General features: G+C 55.2%; 1 protein-coding gene across 1 annotated transcript in view; it reads left to right on the plus strand.

The window, feature by feature from the left end:
- Positions 1 to 22,523, plus strand: part of LOC140396240 (structural maintenance of chromosomes protein 1B-like) — a 367,818-nt gene that overhangs the window by 119,640 nt on the left and 225,655 nt on the right. Inside the window, exon 15 of the mRNA XM_072484572.1 lies at positions 21,187 to 21,293. Within this exon, the coding sequence (XP_072340673.1) occupies positions 21,187 to 21,293 (107 nt within the window). The remainder of the gene's footprint in view (positions 1 to 21,186; positions 21,294 to 22,523) is intronic.

The following is a 22,523-nucleotide window of genomic DNA, read 5'->3' on the forward strand; positions in this document are numbered from 1 at the left end:
AGAGAGACCTTGTGATTGTGTCTTAGCTGAAATTATAGCAGATGGATCTAGGAACCTAGAGACAGAACAGTTCTCTCAGCTCTGCCAGATGTAGAAGCAGGACAGTCTGCAGAAAACTTCCCAAGACTTGCCAAAAAGCACACCAGAAACTAAAAGACGACTAGTTACAGAAACTACATAACAAAAAGAGACACTCCAGAAAGTTTGAAGTCACAGGAACAAACCGATCCTGGAACTGGAACAGAATACTGTTCACTGAAGTCGCTGACAGAACTGAGAAGAAGTTGGCTAGTAAGAAGCAAAGATGATCTTGAGGTTTGTGATTCCTTACTACAGTTTGTGAAGTGATAGTTGAAGCAATTGTGAAGCAGTGAGTAGCTGGATCTCTTGAGAGTTTGTGTGAAAGCTTGAAAGCATTTGAGACAGTGGAGTACCGAAAGAAGAGATCTAAGACCTGCAAGTGGATCCTTGTTGGGAACAACTGAGGGAAAACATTGCTTGAAAGAAAATTCTACAACGTGTCTTTATGAGTAGAGTTTGGACTCATGTAGAAGTCGGAGTCCATAGTGATGAGTTGGATCACCATGTAAGAATCGACTGGGGGGATTTGAGGAGAAACCTAGAGATTCACTTGGTTTCGGACCAGAGCGTGTCTGACCACAGTCAGTCTGTGAGCCTAAACGGACTGTGTTTAACGAGGCCATTATAGAAGGAGTATTGTATTATAGTCAATGTTTCATGGTTAATAAATTATTTTATTTTGTTGTTAAAAGCTAATTGCAGTCCTGTGACTCTATTCCACCACATTTTCTAAACAAAATAAAAGTTGCGGTCTTTTGAGACAGAGTTCCATTCTGGGATCGTCCAGTCCAGTCGTAACATCAACTGGGATCGTAACAGTGTCAAGATAGTGGTAACTCATTTACATGTCTCTTAAGATACTGCTGGGTTAAAAGAAAAGTGGGAATTTGAATCATCTTGTGTTCATATTAAAATCTGTCCAACATTTTTGTCTCTTATTATATGATTTATTATTTAATAAATATTTTTATTCTTTGTATTGAAAATTCATTAGCAGACTCCTGTGAGTTTGTTCAGTAACTTTCCTCCATGCTTTCTAAAAAGGTTTGGATCTGTTAAGCCAGGTTCACGCTGGGATCTAACTTGCCCAGTATTTACAGCAGCCGGACTTGTAAAAAAGTTGGAAACTTGCAGGATTAAAAATCTTTGGTCTGGATTCTCTGTCGGCGTGATCCTCCGTTTAACCGGCAGCGCACCCACGCCCGCAGATTTCCCGAAGGCGGGGGGGGTGCCCACAATGGGAAACCCCATTGGTCGGCTGGCGGGATGGAGGATCCCTCTGCCGGCAGGGGTGCGCCGCAACAGAAAACAGGTGTGGCGGGACGGTGGTTTCCCACCGATTTTGGATTCTCCGGACCCCCCAACCCGACAAAATCGCGGTGCATGCATCTCATTATCTGTTCCAACCACCAATTCTTCGGGGCCTCAGCGATTCAGCTTGCCGGATATGCCGATTTCCCAACGGCGTGGTTCTAACCACCTATAAAAAATTGTGATACTGGTTGAGGTGGCCGCGAGAGAAGGTAGGAGTTGGCGTGGGGGCACCACGGGTGCCCATAATGGACTCCGGCTGTGCCAGGGTCGTGGGAGAGGAGGGGGAAAGACAGGTCAAGCAGTCGGGGAGCCCCCGACAGGACAGGGGCAGAGCCCATGCACTGAGCCTCATTACGGTAGCCATCTTGTTGGCCACCCATCCCGGCCCCTGGGTGAACATATGGTTGGGTGCGCCCCCCCTCCCGGCCCCCCACTCAACCACCGACACCCACTGGGGGGAACACGCAGGGCCATACCGATGACAGCCCCCAGTGAGTGCAATGCCATGAAATGGTGGACGGGCGGCAGGAGTTGGGGGAGGGGGGTGGGGGGGAGGCATGCGTGGCTGGGGCGCGTGGTGTCACCCTGGGTGACCATGTAGACCATGGCACCATGGTGACATGTTTCTCCCTTAACCCCTGCAGATTATCATGTTCAGTCACCAACCGTGGCGGTAGCCACTGCCCTGCATGCAGCTCTGTGGCGGCGGAGGCGGCACAGAGAGGAGGCAGGGGCTGCAGCAGAGGAGCGGGCCGCAGAGGAGAAGGTGGAAGCAGAGGAGAAGGTGGAAGCACATGTCCTTTGAGGAACCCGTGGACCGGGCATGTGGGAGGAGACTGCGGGTGAGCCGGAAGACTGTCGGACGCAAATGCCACATGATGGCACACCTGGCACTGCGTGGGAGTGGGGGAGGCGACCCGCTACCCGTTGCCGTGAAGGTGACGGTCGCCTTGAACCTTTATGCAACGGGGTCGTTCCAGTCGCCGAGTGGGGACATGTACGGCATCTCCCAGGCATCGGCGCATAGGTGGATCCGTGCCGTCACCCTGTATGTCCTGGCGGACTGCTACATCCAGTTCCCTGTGGACCGCGCCCACCAGGATGCTCTGGCAGCAGGGTTCACGGGCAGCGTCACCGGGATGTCCAGGGGGTAATCGATGGGGTGCATGTCGCCCTGCGGACACCGGTGGATAACAGGCCGCTGTTCACCAACAGGAACGGGTACTACTCCATGGACATTGAGATGGTCTGTAAACATCAGATGAGGATCCTGCACGTCTGCGCCCGATACCCGGGCAGTGTGCATGACTAGTTCGTGTTGGCACATTCTCTCTCACCCGCCCCCCCCCCCCCCCCCCCCCCCCGGGCTGACAACGCCTATACGGAGGCCACAGACTGACGTGGAGACCCACTACAATGATGTCCATTGTGCGACCAGTCGAGAGGTGCTTCGGGTGCTGGAGATGCGCTTCAGGTGCCTGGACCGCTCTGGAGGGGCCATCCAGTACGAGGCAAGGAAAGTCGGTCGCATCGTTGAGGTCTGCTATGTCCTCCACAATATTGACCAGCAGAGGGGCGATGTGCTGGAGGAGGATGAGGAGCAAGAGCAGGCCTTGTCGGATGAGGGGGAGGGGGACAATGGACGGGACATGGGGGCTGGCCAGGTACGCTATCGGAAGGGCCAGCGAGGGACACATTAGTCGACACACGTTTCACCGACTAGGGGGGGGGGAGGGGCGGATGCTCGGTAGAGGCACGGACACCACAATACCACACCCTTGACCACCGAACACCCTCACCTCCCACACCACTGAACCACCTGCATGCACACCCCCCTCCATTATATATATCTGCGGCACTACGAGCCGGGGGCACTGGCTTGGCAGTGACAGCGGGTCTGGTCCATGGGATGAAGGATGATGACAGCCCACTCTGTGATGTGGTCCGTGCTCGACATCGTTACACAATGTCTGACTCGTGCCCATAATAGCACCTTCCACCTGGGTGATCCCTGTATGCGGTCTGGCCAGTCCATCTCACTGCCCTGTCGAATTGCTGGGGACAGGGTGATGGGGACGGTCAGGGGGGTGGGGTGGCTGCACGGTCCACATGCTGGGCCTCACTCGTCCACCCCTCGCCCACAGTGGCCATCACTGACCGCCCCACCCCTACACCCATCAGACAGCATAGAGGCAGGCTTCAACGATGTTAACAGGTGCTTAATGTGAAGAGGTATATACAGTTTTTTCCCTTCGCCCCTTGATGCGACCATCAATTCACTCGAGACGGGAGTAGAAGTAAACTGTGGCTTTAATCAACAGTGCCTGCCTGCGACTGATCCAATACTGAGAACCACCTACAGGTTGACTGCTCTTTATACCCCCCTCACGGGGAGGAGCCATGGGCAGAGCCCATACAGACCCCAACATGTTCCCCTATGGATAATGCCATACAATGGTCCATAGGAGGAGCCCACAAGGGCAACAGCATAGCACAGATACAAATACAAGGGCAACAGCACAGATACAAATACAATGGTGGATTATTGGCATAATACATTCACCGCATTCACCCCCTGTTAAAAAAATGAAGTCCGGCAGCGGTGACGGGTTCATAAGTTCAGCCGGTCCGGCGCACGGATTATGCGCTGTGATCGCCGAAGCTCTGGTGTTTTTGCTGACCCGGGTGTCGAGCTCGTCCGTGCTGGCATTGGTAGTGAGGACGCCGGTGCGGGTACAGACGTGGACTCCGGGAGCGTCTCTTCTGGAGCTTCATTCCTGTGGATTGGTGAAGGGGGGATGGTGGGCGGGAGGGGGCGCGGGAGCCATATAGGGGCGGGGGCGCTGGTCATGGTAGGTTGGGCGGGATATGGTGGGGGGGCGGTTGTGGTGGTGGTGGAACCGGCGGGCGCCAGGTCCCAGAGGGAGACCGTATCCTGTCGGCCATCGGGTTGTTCGATATAAGCGTATTGGGGGTTGGAGTGTAGGAGCTGGACCCTCTCGACCAGAGGATCGGTCTTATGGCTCCTGACACGTTTTCTGAGTAGGACTGGCCCCGGTGTCTTCAGCCAGGACGGAAGCGAGGCCCATGAGGTGGATCTCCTAGGGAAAACAAAGGCTGTCATGAGGGGTCTCGTTTGTGGCCGTGCAAAGTAGGGACCTAATAGAGTGGAGCGCCTCGGGGAGGACCTCCTGCCGGTGAGAAACTGGGAGATTCCTGGACCGTCGCGTTTTCCCTCTGTGGTAGTATGTATTGGGGGTCATGTGGGACTGGAAGCCCTAATGTCATTGGCTGACAGATCCCGGGTCCTGGTTGGCCGTTGACCTCATACTCCGCCCTGAAGGCGAAGTATAAGAAGCCGGTGCCTTCCCCCGCATGCCAGTTTACTATCGGGCTGCTGGGGAACAGACACGCTTAATAAAGCCTCATCGACTTCACTCTGTTTGTCTCACGGAGTCTTTGTGCGCCACAATTTATTAAGCGTGCCTAAAAAGGACTATGGAGCTCAGGATCATTCCAGAATGCCTGAGGATCAGCCCCCACGCAGTGAATGCAGCAGCAGCCTTCAAACACTGGCAGACTTGCTTTGAGGCCTACATCACATCGACCACAGGCCGAGTCTCAGATGAACAAAAACTGCAGGTCCTGCACTCGAGGGTGAGCACGGAGATTTTCACCCTCATTGAAGACACCCGCGATTTCCAGACGGCGTTCGCAGCACTGAGAAGTCTCTACGTTCGCCCAGTTAACCAAATCTACGTTCGCCCAGTTAACCAAATCTACGCTCGCTACCAGCTCGCGACGAGACGGCAAGCTCCCGGAGAATCGATGGACGAGTTCTACGCCGCGCTGCTGATTTTGGGACGAGCCTGCAGCTGCCCGTCGGTGAACGCTAACGAACACACGGACATGTTAATGCGCGATGCTTTTGTTGCAGGTATACAATCCTCCCAAATCCGCCAAAGACTTCTAGAAAAAGAGTCACTAGGACTCTCAGAGGCACGGGCCCTGGCAGCCTCGCTGGACGTAGCCGCGCGTAATACCCGCGCCTACGGCCCCGACCGCGCGGCAGGCCATTGGGCCCCGTACGTACCCGCCGCGGCAAACCTACCCCCCCCCCCCCCCCCCCCCCCGGACACCCCACAGGCTTGCGCAGTCCAAACGCCGAGTCGCACCGGGGGCGCCCGCTGTTATTTCTGCGGCCAGGCGAAGCACCCCCGACAACGCTGTCCGGCCCGCGCAGCCATCTGCAAAAGCTGCGGGAAAAAGGGCCACTATGCGGTGGTGTGCCGGTCCCGCGTGGTCGCCGCCGTCCCGGGAGAACAGGGAGCCCTACAGGCAGTCTATGCCTCCCAACCCCCCCAGCACGCCATGTGCGACCCCCAGGCGCCGCCATTTTGGGTCCCGACCACCGCGGCCCCGGGAGAACTGGGAGCGCTGCACGCCGCCTACGCTCCCCAACCCCCCTCCCCGCAGCCCATGTATGACCCGCCGCCGGCGCTCCCGATTTGGGTGCCAGCCAACACTCTCCACGGAGAGGAAGGGGTTTTCCGTATCCCGAACGCCACCCTCACCCCCGTCCCGCGCCCCACGCCTGACCCGCCGGCGCCACCTACCTTGACCCCGACCACCGCTGTCCCCGGCGAGGGAGCTCCGCGCGGTGCCAGCGCTCGCGGCCCCACGACTGACCCGCCGACCTGGGCCCTCGCCCCCGTCCCGCGCCCCACGCCTGACCCGCCGACCTGGGCCCTCGCCCCCGTCCCGCGCCCCACGCCGGAGCCGCCGACCTGGGCCCTCGTCCCCGTCCCGCGCCCCTCGCCTGACCCGCCAACGCCGCCGACCTGGTCCCTCACCCCCGTCCCGCGCCCCACGCCTGACCCGCCGGCAATACAACTCACCTGGACCCCGACCTCCGTCCCCGGCGAGGGACCTCCTCACTGTCCCAGCGCTCGCACTGACCTGCCGGTCCCCAGCGAGGGAGCTCCGCGCGGTCCTAGCGCCCGCGGCCCTGGTGCTCGCACCAAAGGAACTCCGCGCGGTCCTAGCGCCCGCGGCCCGGGAACTCCGCGCGGTCCTAGCGCCCCCCAGACCCCCCAGCACTCAATGTGCGACCCGCAGACGCCGCCATTTTGGGTCCCGACCACCACGAGGGGAGGAGGGGACCCGCCATCTTGGACCGCCCCCGACCTCTACGACGCATGGGGGCGGCCATTTTGTCCACCCCCGACGCCATCTTGTGACCCCTCATCTACGGGCGAGGTATGGGGGCGGCCATTTTATCCATCCCCGACGTCCTCTTGGACGGCAACAACGGACCCCACCCCACTACTACAACCACGGCTCGCTTCGGTTACGCTCGATCAGGCTCGGCCCCGGACTCTCCAGACGACGACGACAACGGTCCTAATTAACGGCCACGAGACGCCATGCCTAGTCGACTCCGGGAGCACAGAAAGTTTTATACATCCCGACACGGTAAGACGCTGTTCCTTAACTACCTACCCCAGCGCACAAAAGATTTGCCTAGCCGCAGGATCCCACTCCGTACAGATCCAGGGATTCTGCATAGTTACCCTAACGGTACAGGGGAGGGAATTCAAAAACTACAAACTTAACGTCCTTCCCCAACTCTGTGCCCCCACCTTGCTGGGCTTAGATTTTCTTTCTTTTTTTTTTTTATAAATGTTTTATTGAAAATTTTTTCCCAAACAACAATTTTTCCCCTCTTACAAAGCAAACGCAACAATAACAATACAGAAATTTTAAACAATACACAAGTAACAAAACCCCTTTATCTTTGACCTAAACTAAACCCCCCCTCCCCCCCCCCCCTCCCCCTGGGTTGCTGCTGCTGGTCATCTGTCTTCCCTCTAACGTTCCCCTAGGTAGTCGAGAAATGGCTGCCACCGCCTGGTGAACCCTTGAGCCGATCCTCTCAGGGCAAACTTTATCTGCTCCAGTTTAATGAACCCCGCCATATCATTTACCCAGGCCTCCAGTCCGGGGGGTTTCGCCTCCTTCCACATGAGTAGGATCCTGCGCCGGGCTACTAGGGACGCAAAGGCCACAACGTCGGCCTCTTTCGCCTCCTGCACTCCCGACTCTTCCGCAACTCCAAATAGAGCTAACCCCCAGCCTGGTTTGACCCGGGCCCTCACCACCCGCGAAATCACTCCCGTCACTCCCTTCCAATACCCTTCCAGTGCCGGGCATGCCCAAAACATATGTGCGTGGTTTGCCGGGCTCCCGCCACACCTCCCACATTTGTCCTCCACTCCAAAGAACCTGCTCAATCTTGCTCCCGTTATGTGTGCTCTATGTAGCACCTTAAATTGAATCAGGCTAAGCCTGGCGCATGAGGAAGAGGAATTTACCCTGCTTAGGGCATCAGCCCACATACCCTCCTCTATCTCCTCCCCTAGTTCTTCTTCCCACTTTCCTTTTAGTTCGCCCACCGACTCCTCCCCCTCTTCCCTCATCTCTCGGTAAATCTCTGACACCTTGCCCTCTCCGACCCACACCCCTGAAAGCACCCTGTCCTGTATCCCCTGTGTCGGGAGCAATGGAAATTCCCTCACCTGTTGTCTAGTAAATGCCCTCACCTGCATATATCTCAAGAAATTTCCCCGGGGCAACTTATACTTTTCCTCCAATGCTCCCAAGCTCGCAAAAGTCCCATCTATAAATAAATCTCCCACCCTCCTAATTCCCAACTGGAACCAGCTCTGAAATCCTCCATCCATTCTTCCTGGGGCGAACCTATGGTTGTTCCTGATTGGGGACCCCACCAGGGCTCCCCGCACCCCTCTCTGTCGCCTCCACTGTCCCCAGATATTCAATGTTGCCGCCACCACCGGGTTCGTGGTAAACTTTTTAGGTGAGATCGGTAGCGGCGCCGTCACCAGCGCCTCTAAACTCGTCCCTTTACAGGACTTTCTCTCCAGTCTTTCCCACGCCGCTCCCTCACCCTCCATCATCCATTTACGTATCATTGCCACATTGGCGGCCCAATAGTAATCGCCCAAGTTCGGTAGTGCCAATCCTCCTCTGTCCCTACTACGCTGAAGGAACCCCCTCCTTACTCTCGGAACTTTCCCTGCCCACACGAAGCTCGTGATGCTCCTGTCTATTTTATTAAAAAAGGTCTTAGTGATTAGTATAGGGAGACATTGAAATACAAATAAGAACCTCGGGAGGACCATCATCTTAATTGCTTGCACCCTGCCCGCCAGCGATAGAGGCTGCATGTCCCACCTCTTGAAGTCCTCCTCCATTTGTTCTACCAACCGTGTCAGATTAAGTCTGTGCAAGGTTCCCCAGCTCCTAGCGATCTGAATCCCCAGGTATCGGAAGTTTCTTTCCACTTTCCTTAGAGGCAAGCCTTCTATCTCTCTACTCTGGTCCCCTGGATGTATCACAAATAATTCACTCTTCCCCATGTTTAGCCTATACCCCGAGAAATCCCCGAACCCCCTCAAAATTCGCATAACCTCTATCATTCCCCCCGCTGGGTCCGACACGTATAACAATAGGTCATCCGCATATAACGAGACTCGGTGTTCTTCTCCCCCTCTAATCACCCCTCTCCATTTCCTGGAGTCTCTCAACGCCATGGCCAGAGGTTCAATTGCCAACGCGAACAACAATGGAGACAGCGGGCATCCCTGTCTTGTTCCCCTATATAGTCGGAAATACTCCGATCTATGTCGACCTGTAACTACGCTTGCCGTTGGAGCCCCATAAAGAAGTCTAACCCAGCTAATAAACCCGTTCCCAAACCCAAACCTCCTTAACACTTCCCATAAATACTCCCACTCCACCCTATCAAATGCCTTCTCTGCGTCCATTGCCGCCACTATCTCTGCCTCCCCCTCCACTGGGGGCATCATTATCACCCCTAATAGTCGTCGCACGTTAACATTCAGTTGTCTCCCTTTTACGAACCCTGTCTGGTCTTCGTGCACCACCCCCGGGACACAGTCCTCTATCCTCGATGCCAGTACCTTTGCCAACAATTTGGCGTCCACGTTCAACAATGAAATGGGTCTATAGGACCCGCACTGCAACGGATCTTTATCCCTCTTCAAAATTAACGATATCGTCGCCTCCGACATCGTCGGGGGTAGAGTCCCCCCTTTCCTGGCCTCATTGAACGTCCTCACCATCAACGGGGCCAACAAGTCCACATATTTTCTGTAATACTCCACCGGGAACCCGTCTGGTCCTGGGGCCTTCCCTGCTTGCATGCTTCCCAGTCCCTTAATAACCTCGTCCACCCCAATCGGTGCCCCCAGGCCTACCACCCCCCGCTCCTCCACTTTCGGGAACCTCAATTGGTCCAGGAACTGCCGCATCCCCTCCTCTCCCTCTGGGGATTGAGACCTATACAGTTCCTCATAGAAGGTCTTGAACACCTCATTTATCTTTCCTGCCCTTCGCACCGTGTCTCCCCTTTCGTCTCTAATTCCTCCTATTTCCCTCGCTGCTGCCCTCTTTCGCAATTGATGAGCCAACAGGCGACTCGCCTTTTCCCCATATTCATACCTCCTCCCCTGTGCCTTCCTCCACAGTACCTCCGCCTTTCTGGTGGTTAGAAGGTCAAATTCCGTCTGGAGTCGTCTCCTCTCCCTGTACAATTCCTCCTCCGGGGTCTCTGCAAATTCCCTATCCACCCTTAAAATCTCCCCCAGTAATCTTTCCCTTTCCTTGGCCTCTGTTTTCCTTTTGTGGGCCCCAATGGAGATCAGCTCTCCTCTGACCACCGCTTTTAGTGCTTCCCATACCACTCCCACAGGGACCTCGCCGTCGTCATTGACCTCCAGGTATCTCTCAATACACCCCCGCACTCTTGCACACACTCCCTCATCCGCCATCAGTCCCACATCTAATCGCCAGAGTGTTCTCTGCTCCCTTTCCTCTCCTAATTCCAGGTCCACCCAATGTGGGGCATGATCCGAAACCGCTATGGCTGAGTACTCAGCTTCTTCCACCCTAGAGATCAACGACCTTCCCAAAACAAAAAAATCTATCCGGGAGTACACTTTATGGACATGGGAGAAGAAGGAATACTCCCTAGCCCTAGGTCTAAGAAATCGCCATGGATCCACTCCCCCCATTTGGTCCATAAACCCCTTAAGTACCTTGGCCGCTGCCGGCCTTCTTCCGGTCCTTGAGCTGGATCTATCTAGCCCCGGGTCCAGCACCGTATTAAAGTCCCCTCCTAAAATCAAGTTTCCTACCTCCAGGTCCGGTATACGCCCCAGCATCCGTCTCATAAATCCCGCATCGTCCCAGTTTGGGGCATACACGTTAACCAACACGACCTCCATTCCCTCCAGCCTGCCACTCACCATTACATATCTACCTCCGCTATCTGCTACGATGTTCTTTGCTTCAAATGCGACCTGTTTCCCCACCAAAATGGCCACCCCTCTATTCTTTGCGTCCAGTCCTGAGTGGAACACCTGTCCCACCCATCCTTTCCTTAGCCTAACTTGGTCCGCCACCTTTAGGTGCGTCTCTTGGAGCATAACCACGTCTGCCCTTAGTCCTTTCAAATGCGCGAGCACTCGGGCCCTTTTTATCGGTCCGTTCAGGCCTCTCACGTTCCACGTGATCAGCCTCACTAGGGGGCTACCTGCCCCCCTCCCGTGTCGACTAGCCATTACCTTCTCTAGGCCAGTCCCATATCCCGCCTCCGCGCTCCCGCTCGCTCCCCCAGCGTCGCACACCATCCCCGCCCACCCACTCTTTAGCCATTTCCTTTTGGATTTCCGCAGCAGCAACCCAGTTGTCCCCCCCCCCTTCTCCCTCCCTCCTCCCCTCCCCGCTAGATCTCTTTCTAGCTTGATTGCTCCCCCCATATTACTTCCGTAAGTCAGCTGACTTCAACTGACCCCGGCTACTCCTGCTCACTCCTCGACCCCCCCCATGTGGGGAACTCCCATCCGCCTTGCGCCTGTCTTCCCGCCTTATTCTTTCTGGTGCGGGAACATCCCTTTACCTGACCCGCCTCTTATGGCGCAGCTCCCTTTCCCCTCCCCCTCCCCTTCCCCATTCTCCAACTATGTCCCGTCTTTCCCCCCTCACCGGCGCCCACATTTCCCCAATGTCTCCCCCCTTCCCTGTTTACTTCTCAATTAACTTCCACCGTAACATTAACAATAACATTTCCTGCAGCATCAGTCCCTCAGTTCCGATCCAATTTCTCTTCTTTGATGAAGGTCCATGCTTCCTCCGCCGTCTCGAAATAATGGTGTCTCTCCTGATACGTGACCCATAGTCTTGCCGGCTGCAGCATCCCGAACTTCACCTTCCTTTTATGCAACACCTCTTTGGCTCGGTTGAAGCTCGCCCTCCTTCTCGCCACCTCCGCACTCCAATCCTGGTATACCCGTACCACTGCATTCTCCCATCTGCTACTCCGCACCTTTTTAGCCCATCTCAGGACCTCTTCTCTATCCTTAAGGCGGTAAAATCGCACGATTATCGCCCTGGGTGGTTCTCCCGCTTTTGGTCTTCTCGCCGGAATCCGATTTGCCCACTCCACCTCCAAGGGGCCCGTAGGGGCCTCAGCACCCATCAGTGAGCTCAGCATCGTACTTGCGTACGCTCCACAGTCCACTCCTTCCACACCCTCAGGGAGACCCAGTATCCGAAGGTTCTTCCTTCGCGCTCCATTTTCTAGGGCTTCGATCCTTTCAGTACACTTTTTATGAAGTGCCTCGTGCGTCTGTGTCTTAACCGCCAGGCCCAGGATCTCGTCCTCAATATCTGTCACCTTCTGCTCCACCACACGGAGCTCTGTCTCCTGGGTCTTTAATGTCTCCTTGAGCCCCTCAATTGCCTGTAGCAACGGGGTCAGCACCTCCCTCTTCAGCAGCTCCACGCACCGTCTCACAATTTCATGCTCAGGCCCCCATGTCGCCTGCGCTTTCTCCGCCGCCATCTTGTACTTCTCTCTTTCTGACCCTTTGGTCGACGATTCCTCGCGCTGCAGCCGCTGCCGCCGGTTTTTTCCTCCTTCGTTTGGGGGGGACTCCCTTCTCACACGCCCCACACCGGGTTGCGTCGTCGAAAAATTCCCCGTTGAGGCTCTTAAAAGAGCCCGAAGGTCCGTCGGAGCTGGAGCCGCCGAAGCGTGCGGCTAGCTAGGCATCACCGCAACCGGAAGTCCCTTCAGTGGCCTTGATGAGGTCTTTTCACAGTTGTTCCCTCTGCTGCTAGAATTCACCTTTGATACAGGCCCTCAGGTCAGCTTGCAGCTTTAAGCTTGCCCTTCCCCCGCCTGCATGCTGGAAGAGGCCCTGTTTATCCTGTAGTTGCAGCCAAATCTTTCACTGTTTCTGCGTGTGTCTGGCAACCAAGAGACATACCCTTCCTGGGGGACACTGTCGGGGGAATATTGCCGCCTTCTTCCCACACCGGGAAATGTCAAACAAATGCCGTGGGGGCCCTGTAAAAGAGCCCAAAAGTCCGTTCCAAGCAGGAGCTGCCGAATATGCGACCTAGCTCTGCATAGCCGCACCCGGAAGTCTCCCTGGGCTTAGATTTTCAATGTAACCTACAGAGCCTTACGTTTAAATTCGGCGGCCCCATACCCCCACTCACTATCTGCGGCCTCGCCACCCTCAAGGTGCAACCCCCGTCCTTGTTTGCGAACCTCACCCTGGATTGCAAACCCGTCGCCACTAGGAGCAGACGGTACAGCGCCCAGGACCGGACCTTCATTCGCTCCGAAGTCCAGCGGCTACTAAAGGAGGGCATAATGCAGGCCAGCAATAGTCCCTGGAGAGCGCAGGTGGTAGTAGTGAAGACAGGGGAGAAACAAAGGATGGTCATTGACTATAGCCAGACCATCAACAGGTACACACAACTAGACGCGTACCCTCTCCCCCGCATATCCGACATGGTCAATCGGATTGCCCAGTATAAAGTCTTCTCCACCGTGGACCTCAAGTCCGCCTACCATCAGCTCCCCATCCGCCCAAGTGACCGCAAGTACACAGCCTTCGAGGCAGACGGGCGATTATACCACTTCCTAAGGGTCCCTTTTGGCGTCACAAACGGCGTCTCGGTCTTCCAACGGGAAATGGACCGAATGGTTGATCAACATGGGTTACGGGCCACGTTCCCGTACCTCGACAATGTAACCATCTGCGGCCACGATCAGCAGGACCACGACGCCAACCTCCAAAAATTCCTCCAGACTGCCAAAGCCTTGAACCTCACGTACAATGAGGACAAGTGCGTTTTTAGCACCGATCGGCTAGCCATTCTGGGCTACATATTGCGCAATGGGATAATAGGCCCCGACCCCGAACGTATGCGCGCACTCATGGAATTTCCCCTCCCGCACTGCCCAAAAGCCCTGAAACGCTGCCTGGGGTTCTTTTCATACTACGCCCAGTGGGTCCCCCAGTACGCAGACAAGGCCCGCCCCCTAATACAGACCACGGTTTTCCCGCTGTCGACAGAGGCTTGCCAGGCTTTCAGCCGCATCAAAGCGGACATCGCAAAGGCCACGATGCGCGCCATCGACGAGTCCCTCCCCTTCCAGGTCGAGAGCGACGCCTCTGACGTAGCTCTCGCGGCTACCCTTAACCAAGCGGGCAGACCCGTGGCCTTTTTCTCCCGAACCCTCCACGCCTCAGAAATCCGCCACTCCTCAGTGGAAAAGGAAGCCCAAGCCATAGTGGAGGCTGTGCGACATTGGAGGCATTACCTGGCCGGCAGGAGATTCACTCTCCTCACTGACCAACGGTCGGTTGCCTTCATGTTCGATAATGCACAGCGGGGCAAGATCAAGAACGACAAGATCTTGCGGTGGAGGATCGAACTCTCCACCTTCAACTATGAGATCTTGTACCGGCCCGGAAAGCTGAACGAGCCGTCTGATGCCCTATCCCGCGGGACATGTGCCAACGCACAAATTGACCGCCTCCAAGCCCTCCACGAGGACCTCTGTCACCCGGGGGTCACTCGGTTTTACCACTTCATCAAGTCCCGTAATCTCCCCTACTCCTTAGAGGAGGTCCGTACAGTCACAAGAGACTGCCACATCTGCGCAGAATGCAAACCGCATTTTTTCAGGCCAGATGGAGCGCACCTGATTAAGGCTTCCCGTCCCTTTGAACGCCTCAGTCTCGATTTCAAAGGGCCCCTCCCCTCCACCGACCGCAACGCGTATTTCCTTAATGTAGTGGACGAATACTCCCGCTTCCCTTTTGCCATTCCCTGCTCCGACATGACCGCGGCCACAGTCATTAAAGCCCTGAACAGCATATTCACACTGTTCGGTTACCCCGCATACGTCCACAGCGACAGGGGGTCCTCTTTCATGAGCGACGAGCTGCGCCAGTTCCTGCTCAGCAAGGGTATAGCTTCAAGCAGGACGACCAGCTACAACCCCCGGGGGAACGGGCAAGTAGAAAGGGAGAACGGCACGGTCTGGAAGGCCGTCCTACTGGCCCTACGGTCCAGGGATCTCCCAGTTTCACGGTGGCAGGAGGTCCTCCCGGACGCTCTCCATTCCATCCGGTCGTTATTATGTACGAGCACTAATCAAACGCCTCACGAGCGTCTCCTTGTCTTCCCTAGGAGGTCCTCCTCTGGAACGTCGCTGCCGACCTGGCTGGCGGCCCCAGGACCCATCCTGCTCCGAAAGCACGTGCGGGCACATAAGGCGGACCCGTTGGTCGAAAGGGTTCACCTCCTCCACGCAAACCCCCAGTACGCCTACGTGGAGTACCCCGACGGCCGACAGGACACGGTCTCCCTGCGGGATCTGGCGCCCGCCGGCACCACGCACACCCCCCCGGCACCATCAACCCAACCGCCCCCCTTCCTGCCACCGCCGCACCCCGCGACCGCCCCCTTCCCAGGAGGATCAGCCCCCCTCCCCTTTGCACCGACAGCTAAAACCGTGCGGTTCCCGGAGGCGACAACGCTGGTACAAGCACTACCACCACCGCCGGGGCCGAGGCGATCGACACGGACGACCAGACCGCCCGACCGACTCGTGGCGTCGATGTAAAACAAAGATGGACTGTCCAATGAACATTTTGTTTTCATATATCCTCTGTAAATAGTTGTAACAGGACGATACTGTCCAATACGGTCCTACCATGTAACTGTTCTCTCCTCCCAGGACCAGTACTGTAAACCCTTACCACCATACGAAGCATCACCCCGCCGGGTTCATTTTTGACAAGGGGTGAATGTGGTAGTATGTATTGGGGGTCATGTGGGACTGGAAGCCCTAATGTCATTGGCTGACAGATCCCGGGTCCTGGTTGGCCGTTGACCTCATACTCCGCCCTGAAGGCGAAGTATAAGAAGCCGGTGCCTTCCCCCGCATGCCAGTTTACTATCGGGCTGCTGGGGAACAGACACGCTTAATAAAGCCTCATCGACTTCACTCTGTTTGTCTCACGGAGTCTTTGTGCGCCACACCCTCTCCACCTGCCCGTTTCCCCTGGGGTTATAACTGGTAGTCCTGCTCGAGGCGATGCCCTTACTGAGCATGTACTGACGCAGTTCGTCGCTCATGAACGACGAGCTCCGGTTACTGTGGGCATAATTGGGGAAACCAAACAGGGTGAAGACACTATGTAGGGCTTTGATGACTGTGGACGTGGTCATGTCGGGGCAAGGGATTGCAAAGGGGAAGCGGGAGAACTCATCAATAATGTTGAGGAAATATGTATTGCGGTTATTGGAGGGGAGGGGCCCTTTGAAATCGATACTGAGGCACTCAAAGGGCCGGGATGCCTTCACCAGGTGGGCCTTATCTGGTTGACAGAAGTGTGGTTTACACTCCGCACAGATCTGGCAGTCCCTGGTCATAGCTCTGACCACCTCGGTGGAGTAGGGCAAGTTGCGGGCCTCGATATAGTGGATAAGCTGGGTGACCCCCGGGTGGCAGAGGTCATCGTGGCTAGCCCGGAGTCGGTCATCTTGCCCGCTGGCGCATGTGCCGCGGGACACGGCATCTAGGGGCTTGTGGAGCTTCCCAGGAGGATATACTATATCGTAATTATAGGTGGAGAATTTGATCCTCCACCTCTAGATCTTATCGTTCTTGATTTTGCCCCGCTGCGTATTATCGAAAATGAAGGCTACCGATCGTTGGTCGGTGACGAGGGTAAACCTCCTATCAGTGAGGTAGTGCCTCCAGTGCCGTACGGCTTCCATGATGGCTTGGGCCTCTTTTTCGACTGAGGAATGCTGAATTTCGGAGGTGGTGAGGGTGCGCGAAAATAACGCTACCGGTCTGCCTGCTTGATTGAGGGTAGCGGCGAGAGCGACCTCTGATGCGTCGCTCTTCACCTGGAAGGGGACGGACTCATCCACCGCACGCATCGCGGCTTTGGCGATGTCCACCTTGATGCAGCTGAAGGCCTGGCGGGCCTCAGTCGCCAGTGGGAAGATGGTGGCCTTGATTAGTGGGCGGGCTTTGTCCGCATAGTTGAGGACCCACTGTGCATAATATGAAAAGAACCCGAGGCATCTCTTCAGGGCCTTGAGGCAGTGGGGAAGGGGGCGCATACGGTCAGGGTCGGATCCTAGAACCCCGTTTTCCACGACATAGCTGAGGATGGCTAATCTGATTGTGCGGAAAACGCATTTCACCTTGTTGTACGTGAGGTTTAGAGGTTGGACGGTTTGGAGAAATCTATGGAGGTTGGCGTCATCCTGCTGATCATGGCCGCAGATGGTGACATTGTCCAAGTACGGAAATGCGGCCCGCAGCCCGTACCGGCCCACCATTCGGTCCATTGTTCTTTGGAACACCGAAACCCCGTTCGTGACGCTAAAGGGGACCCGGAGGAAGTGGAAAAGGCGGCTGTCTGCCTCAAAAGCCGTGTAGTGGCGGTCCTCCGGGCGGATTGGGAGCTGGTGGTATGTGGACTACAGATCCACCGTGGCGAACACCCGGTAGTGTGCAATCTGGTTTACCATGTCTGCAATCCGGGGAAGGGGGTAGGCATCGTGTTGCGTGTACCGGTTTATGGTTTGGCTGTAATCTACAACCATCCGGTTCTTTTCCCCGGTCTTGACGACCACCACCTGAGCTCTCCAGGGGCTATTGCTGGCCTCGATGACTCTCTCCCGCAAGAGTCGCTGGACCTCGGACCTGATAAAAGTCCTGTCCTGTATGCCATACCGCCTGCTTCTGGTGGCGACTGGTTTGCAGTAGGCGGTGAGGTTTGCGAAGAGTGGAGGAGAGTCGACGTTTAGGGTCGCGAGGCTGCATATGGTGAGTGGGGGTAGGGGCCCCCCGAACTTCAGGGTTAGGCTCCTGAGGTTGCATTGGAAATTTAGTCCCAATAGGAGAGGAGCGCTGAAGTCTGTGAACACATATAATTTAAAATTGGCGTACTCGGTGCCCTGTATTGCTAAGGTTGCGGTAGTGCACCCTCGGATTTGCTGCGAGTGCGTCCCAGAGGCGAGGGAGATGGTTTGGTGTGCCGGGAAAATTGGGAGCGAGCAGCGTCTTACCATGTCCGGGTGAATGAAGCTCTCTGTGCTCCCGGAGTCGAAAAGGGAAGGCGCCTCGTATCCATTTACCTGGACGGTCATCATGGAGCTCCGGGGGTGCTTGGGTCGTGACTGGTCCAAGGTGACCGCGCTGAGTTTCGGGTAGCCAGCGTGGTCGGAGGTGCTGGGGCGGTTCCGCGATGGCTGCCCTTGTTGCTCGTACGCGTCAAGCGGCGTAGCAGATGGCGGCCCCCATTGATCGAGCGTGGCGGGTGGTGAGGAAGATGGCGTCCAAGATGGCTGCCCCCATGGATCGCACGTGGCCGGCCGCGTGGGGGAGGACTGGTGTGAGGGGTGTGTAGTGTGTAGTGAGGAGGGTGTTGAGGTGAGATTGGTGTTTGGGTGATGGGGGGGGGTGGTTGGGGTGAGTGGGATGTGGGGCGAAGGGGTTGGGTTGGGCTGGGCACGTGTCATGAGAACCCACAACCAGGCAGGGGGGGGTCTCACTTGGTGGCGCGCCTCCGACTTCCGCATCGGTGACCACCCTCTCCTCCGGCTCGTTGACAATATCTAGTGCCCTCTGCTCGGGCACGGTGAGGGATCGCAAGTTTTCCGGGCAAATACAAACAGCAACCGTGTTAGATGGTCTGACGCATGCAGCCCAGGGGTTGCGTCTCTTGATGGCATTGGTGCACAGGGCACCCGGCCATTGCGGCTGGCATGTGTGGGTGCAGCCATGTGGGTCAGGGTGGGGGTGGGACAGCCCCCCTGGGGGCGGGGGGGTGGGCTTGGTGCCAGGGGCACAGTGCTGGGTACTCACCCTGGCTGCCCTGAGGAGGTCGTGCAGTTTTTCATGCACTGGTTTGCAGTCCGGGCTACCACCCTGACGGCGCTTGCCACCTCTGCCCAGGCACGGCGAACAATGCCGCCTCCTGACCTCCGTCCCTGGGTACAACACCAGCCTCCTCTCCTCCACGGCGTCCAGGAGGGTTTCCAGTTCGCCGTACCGGAATCGCGGCGCTGCTCTCCTGGCGGTTATCTTGCCTGCGACGCTGTGTTTGTGGGGGGGGAGAATTATTAAGTGCAGCCGCGCCGTCCCGTCAATGGGTGCTTCATGATGTGCCCGTGCTAGCCCCTTGGGAGCGGTTGAATCACTCCACCTGCGGACCCGATGATGCCGTCGTGAAACTCCCGCCTTTTCACAACGGCGTCAAAACTTAGCCTCATTTTAGGGGAATCCAGCCCATGATCTGTGAATCCTTAAAGAAATCTGTGGAGATACTGGGCATAGAAACAAGGGGCAAGATTCTCCGCCCCCCCCGCCGCGCCCCCCCCGCTCGATTCTCTGGCCCGGATGGGCCGAAGTCCCGCCGCTAAAATGCCTGTCCCGCCGGCGTAAATTAAACCACCTACCTTACCGGCGGGACAAGGCGGCGGGGGCGGGCTCCGGGGTCCTGGGGGGGCGCGAGGCGATCTGGCCCCGAGGGGGGTGCCCCCACGGTGGCCTGGCCCGCGATCGGGGCCCACCGATCCGCGGGCGGGCCTGTGCCATGGGGGCACTCTTTCCCTTCCGCCTCCGCCACGGTCTCCACCATGGCGGAGGCGGAAGAGACTCCCTTCACTGCGCATGCGCGGGAATGCCGTCAGCGGCCGCTAACGCTCCCGCGCATGCGCCGCCCGGAGATGTCATTTCCGCGCCAGCTGGCGGGGCACCAAAGGCCATTTCCGTCAGCTGGCGGGGCGGAAATTCGTCCGGCGCCGACCTAGCCCCTCAATGTTGGGGCTCGGCCCCCAAAGATGTGGAGCATTCCGCACCTTTGGGGCGGCACGATGCCTGTCTGATTTGCGCCGTTTTGGGCGCCAGTCGGCAGACATCGCACTGTTTCCGGAGAATTTCTCCCAAGATGTGCTGTGAAGTATGTTACACTGGTTGGAACTTGAAATGGCTTTGACTGTTGCTGAGACTTTTCTGCGAGTAGAAAATGTAACAGTAGATTATTTGAAAACTTTGACCTAAGAGAGTTAGCAGAGCAATCTAACATAGAAATAAAAGCAGAATGTATGATTAACAAAATTACCCAGTCTTTAGGATTAAAAGAAGAAAAACCTGAATTGGTGTGTCACAGCTAGAGGTAGCTAAAATTCAGTTGCAAATGAAGCAGCTGGAAATAGAAAGAGATCGGGAAAAGCAGAAGCTTGAACTTGGGGGGAATTTTTTTTAAAAACAATTAGAAAAAGGGAAAAGGTAAAAAAGAGAAAGCAAAAGAAATAAAAATGAAAATGGTGAATTAGAAAACAAAATGGAAATGTGAAATCTTGAGCTCAAGTTTCAAAGAGAGAAAGAACTCATACAACATGAACTGGCGAGGCGAGAGAAAAGCTTAGATTAAAGACAGAAAGAAGAGGTAATAGTTCCGAGGATGATTCTGATTTCATTGGAGACTTTGATTTGACTAAAAGTCATTATTTAGTGCCCAAGTTTACAGAGGCTGGAGTTGAAAGGTATTTCACCTCATGTGAAAAGATAGCTGTAAAGTTGAAGTGGCCAAAAATGCTTGCACTTTAATGTTTCAAAGTGTCCTTACAGGTGCAGCTATGAATGTGTGCACTAATCTGTCAGAAGAGCAGTCGGAAGTCTATGAAGTGGTTAAAAGTTCAATGCTTATGAGTTTGTCCCTGAAGTTTATTGATTAAAGTTTAGGACCACAAGGAAAAAACCTAATCAGACATTTGTTGAATTTGCAAGAGAGTGAGAAATGTGTGGGATCAATGTTTTTTCTCATTAATGTTGAAACCGACTTTTATTGATGTGAGGGAATTCATGATTGTGGGAGAATTCCGAAATAGCATTCCACTAACTATTAAGTCTTTAGATGAGCGTCAAGTATCAAAGATTGGAGAAGCAGCAGTTTTGGCTGACAACCATGATGGGCGCGATCTACCCGAATGGGACAGAATTCCGTAGCGTGGGATTAGGCGGGTGTTTCTCAGTGCGCCGAGAAACACCCAGCCACCGAACACCCATTCGAGTAGATCAGGGGCCTCAGTGCGAAACTCCCCAACAAGGCCACACTTAGCTCTGTTTTCTACACTGAGGCGCTCCGCTCGTCGGACCTCTTCATTGCAGCAAGATCGGGACGCCATTTTTAAATGTTGGCTTTGCTCTACATCACAAACCAGCTGTCCAGCGAACTGAGCTAATTGTCGCATTGTTATCTGTAGGAGTGCACAATATTTACAGAACAAAGGAATGATGCTAGAAGAGAAAAGTGCCTTCCAAATAACTAGTTAGTATTCTGTTCTACACAGGTTGAAGATAAAGTTTTTGAAGACTTTTGTACCAAGATTGGTGTAGCAAATATTCGTGAGTACGAGGATGAACATGTGAAGCAGCTAGAAGAAATAGATACAAAAAGGTTATTCATTTGAGTAATATAGAATCATAGATACCCGACAGTGCAGAAGGAGGCCATTTGGCTCATTGAGTCTGCACCGACACTCTGAAAGAGCACCCTTCTTAGGCCTAATCCCCAGCCCTATCCCCATAACCCACCTAACCTTTGGACACTAAGGGGCAATTTAGCATGGTCAATCCACCTAACCTACAAATCTTTGGACTGTGGGAGGAGAGCAGAGCACCCAGAGGAAACCCACGCAGACACAGGGAAAATATGAACCTATAATTCATTTATCTAGTAAGGGACAAGTGAACAATAAGCATTTAATGTAATTGAATATGCAAATTTATTTTTAAATAAATTATTTTATTAAGGTATTTATAAATAAACATCAAACACAACCAAAACCTATACCAAAAAGAGAACAAACAGGCGATCAAATCATAACTAAATAAGTAACCAACAACCACAAACTGCCTTCCCTCTCTGCCTCCACCGTTTCTTATTAACCCCGCTCCCTGCTGACTTAGCTGTCCTGGAAGAAGTCAATAAACGGTTTCCACCTCCAGACAAACCCTTCTACCGACCCCCTCATGGCGAACTTAATTTTCTTCAGCCTAAGGAAATCCCCAGGTCACTCGTCCACACCTTCGGTTTTGGCGCCTCCGAGTCCCTCCACCCCAACAGGATCCGTCTCCGGGCTACCAGGTCTTCCGACACTCCAAACTCCTCTGTTAGTAATCCCTTCAAGCCTCCACTATGGGCACTGGGCCCCCTTCAAACCACTTGCAAGTCCACCCAATGCGGCGCGTGGTCTGAGACCACGATCGCCGAGTATCCCGAGTCCACCACCCCTGCCAGCAACGACTTACTAACCACAAAAAAAATCAATCCAAGAGTAAACCCCAAGAATGCACATGGGAAAAGTATGAAAACTACTTCGCCCTTGGCCTCCCACACCTCCACGTGTCCACCCCCTCCCATGTGCTCCCTTCAGCTCCTTCGCCACCGCCAATACTCTCGACCGGTCCAACCCCGGATCAATGACCGTGTTAAAGTCCCCATTCATAATCAGCTGGTGCGAGTCCAGGTCCAGTATCTTCCCCAATACTCGCCTCATGAGCTCCACATCATCCCAGTTTGGCCCCCTCTCCCTTCAGCTTTTCTAGCATTCTGGCCACATACGTGGCAGCGTCTGCTCCCTCGGTGCCTTCAGGCTTCCCTACAATTCTCAAGTTCTGCCTCCGG

Source organism: Scyliorhinus torazame, chromosome 19 (assembly GCF_047496885.1).
Source record: "Scyliorhinus torazame isolate Kashiwa2021f chromosome 19, sScyTor2.1, whole genome shotgun sequence".
NCBI lineage: Eukaryota > Metazoa > Chordata > Chondrichthyes > Carcharhiniformes > Scyliorhinidae > Scyliorhinus > Scyliorhinus torazame.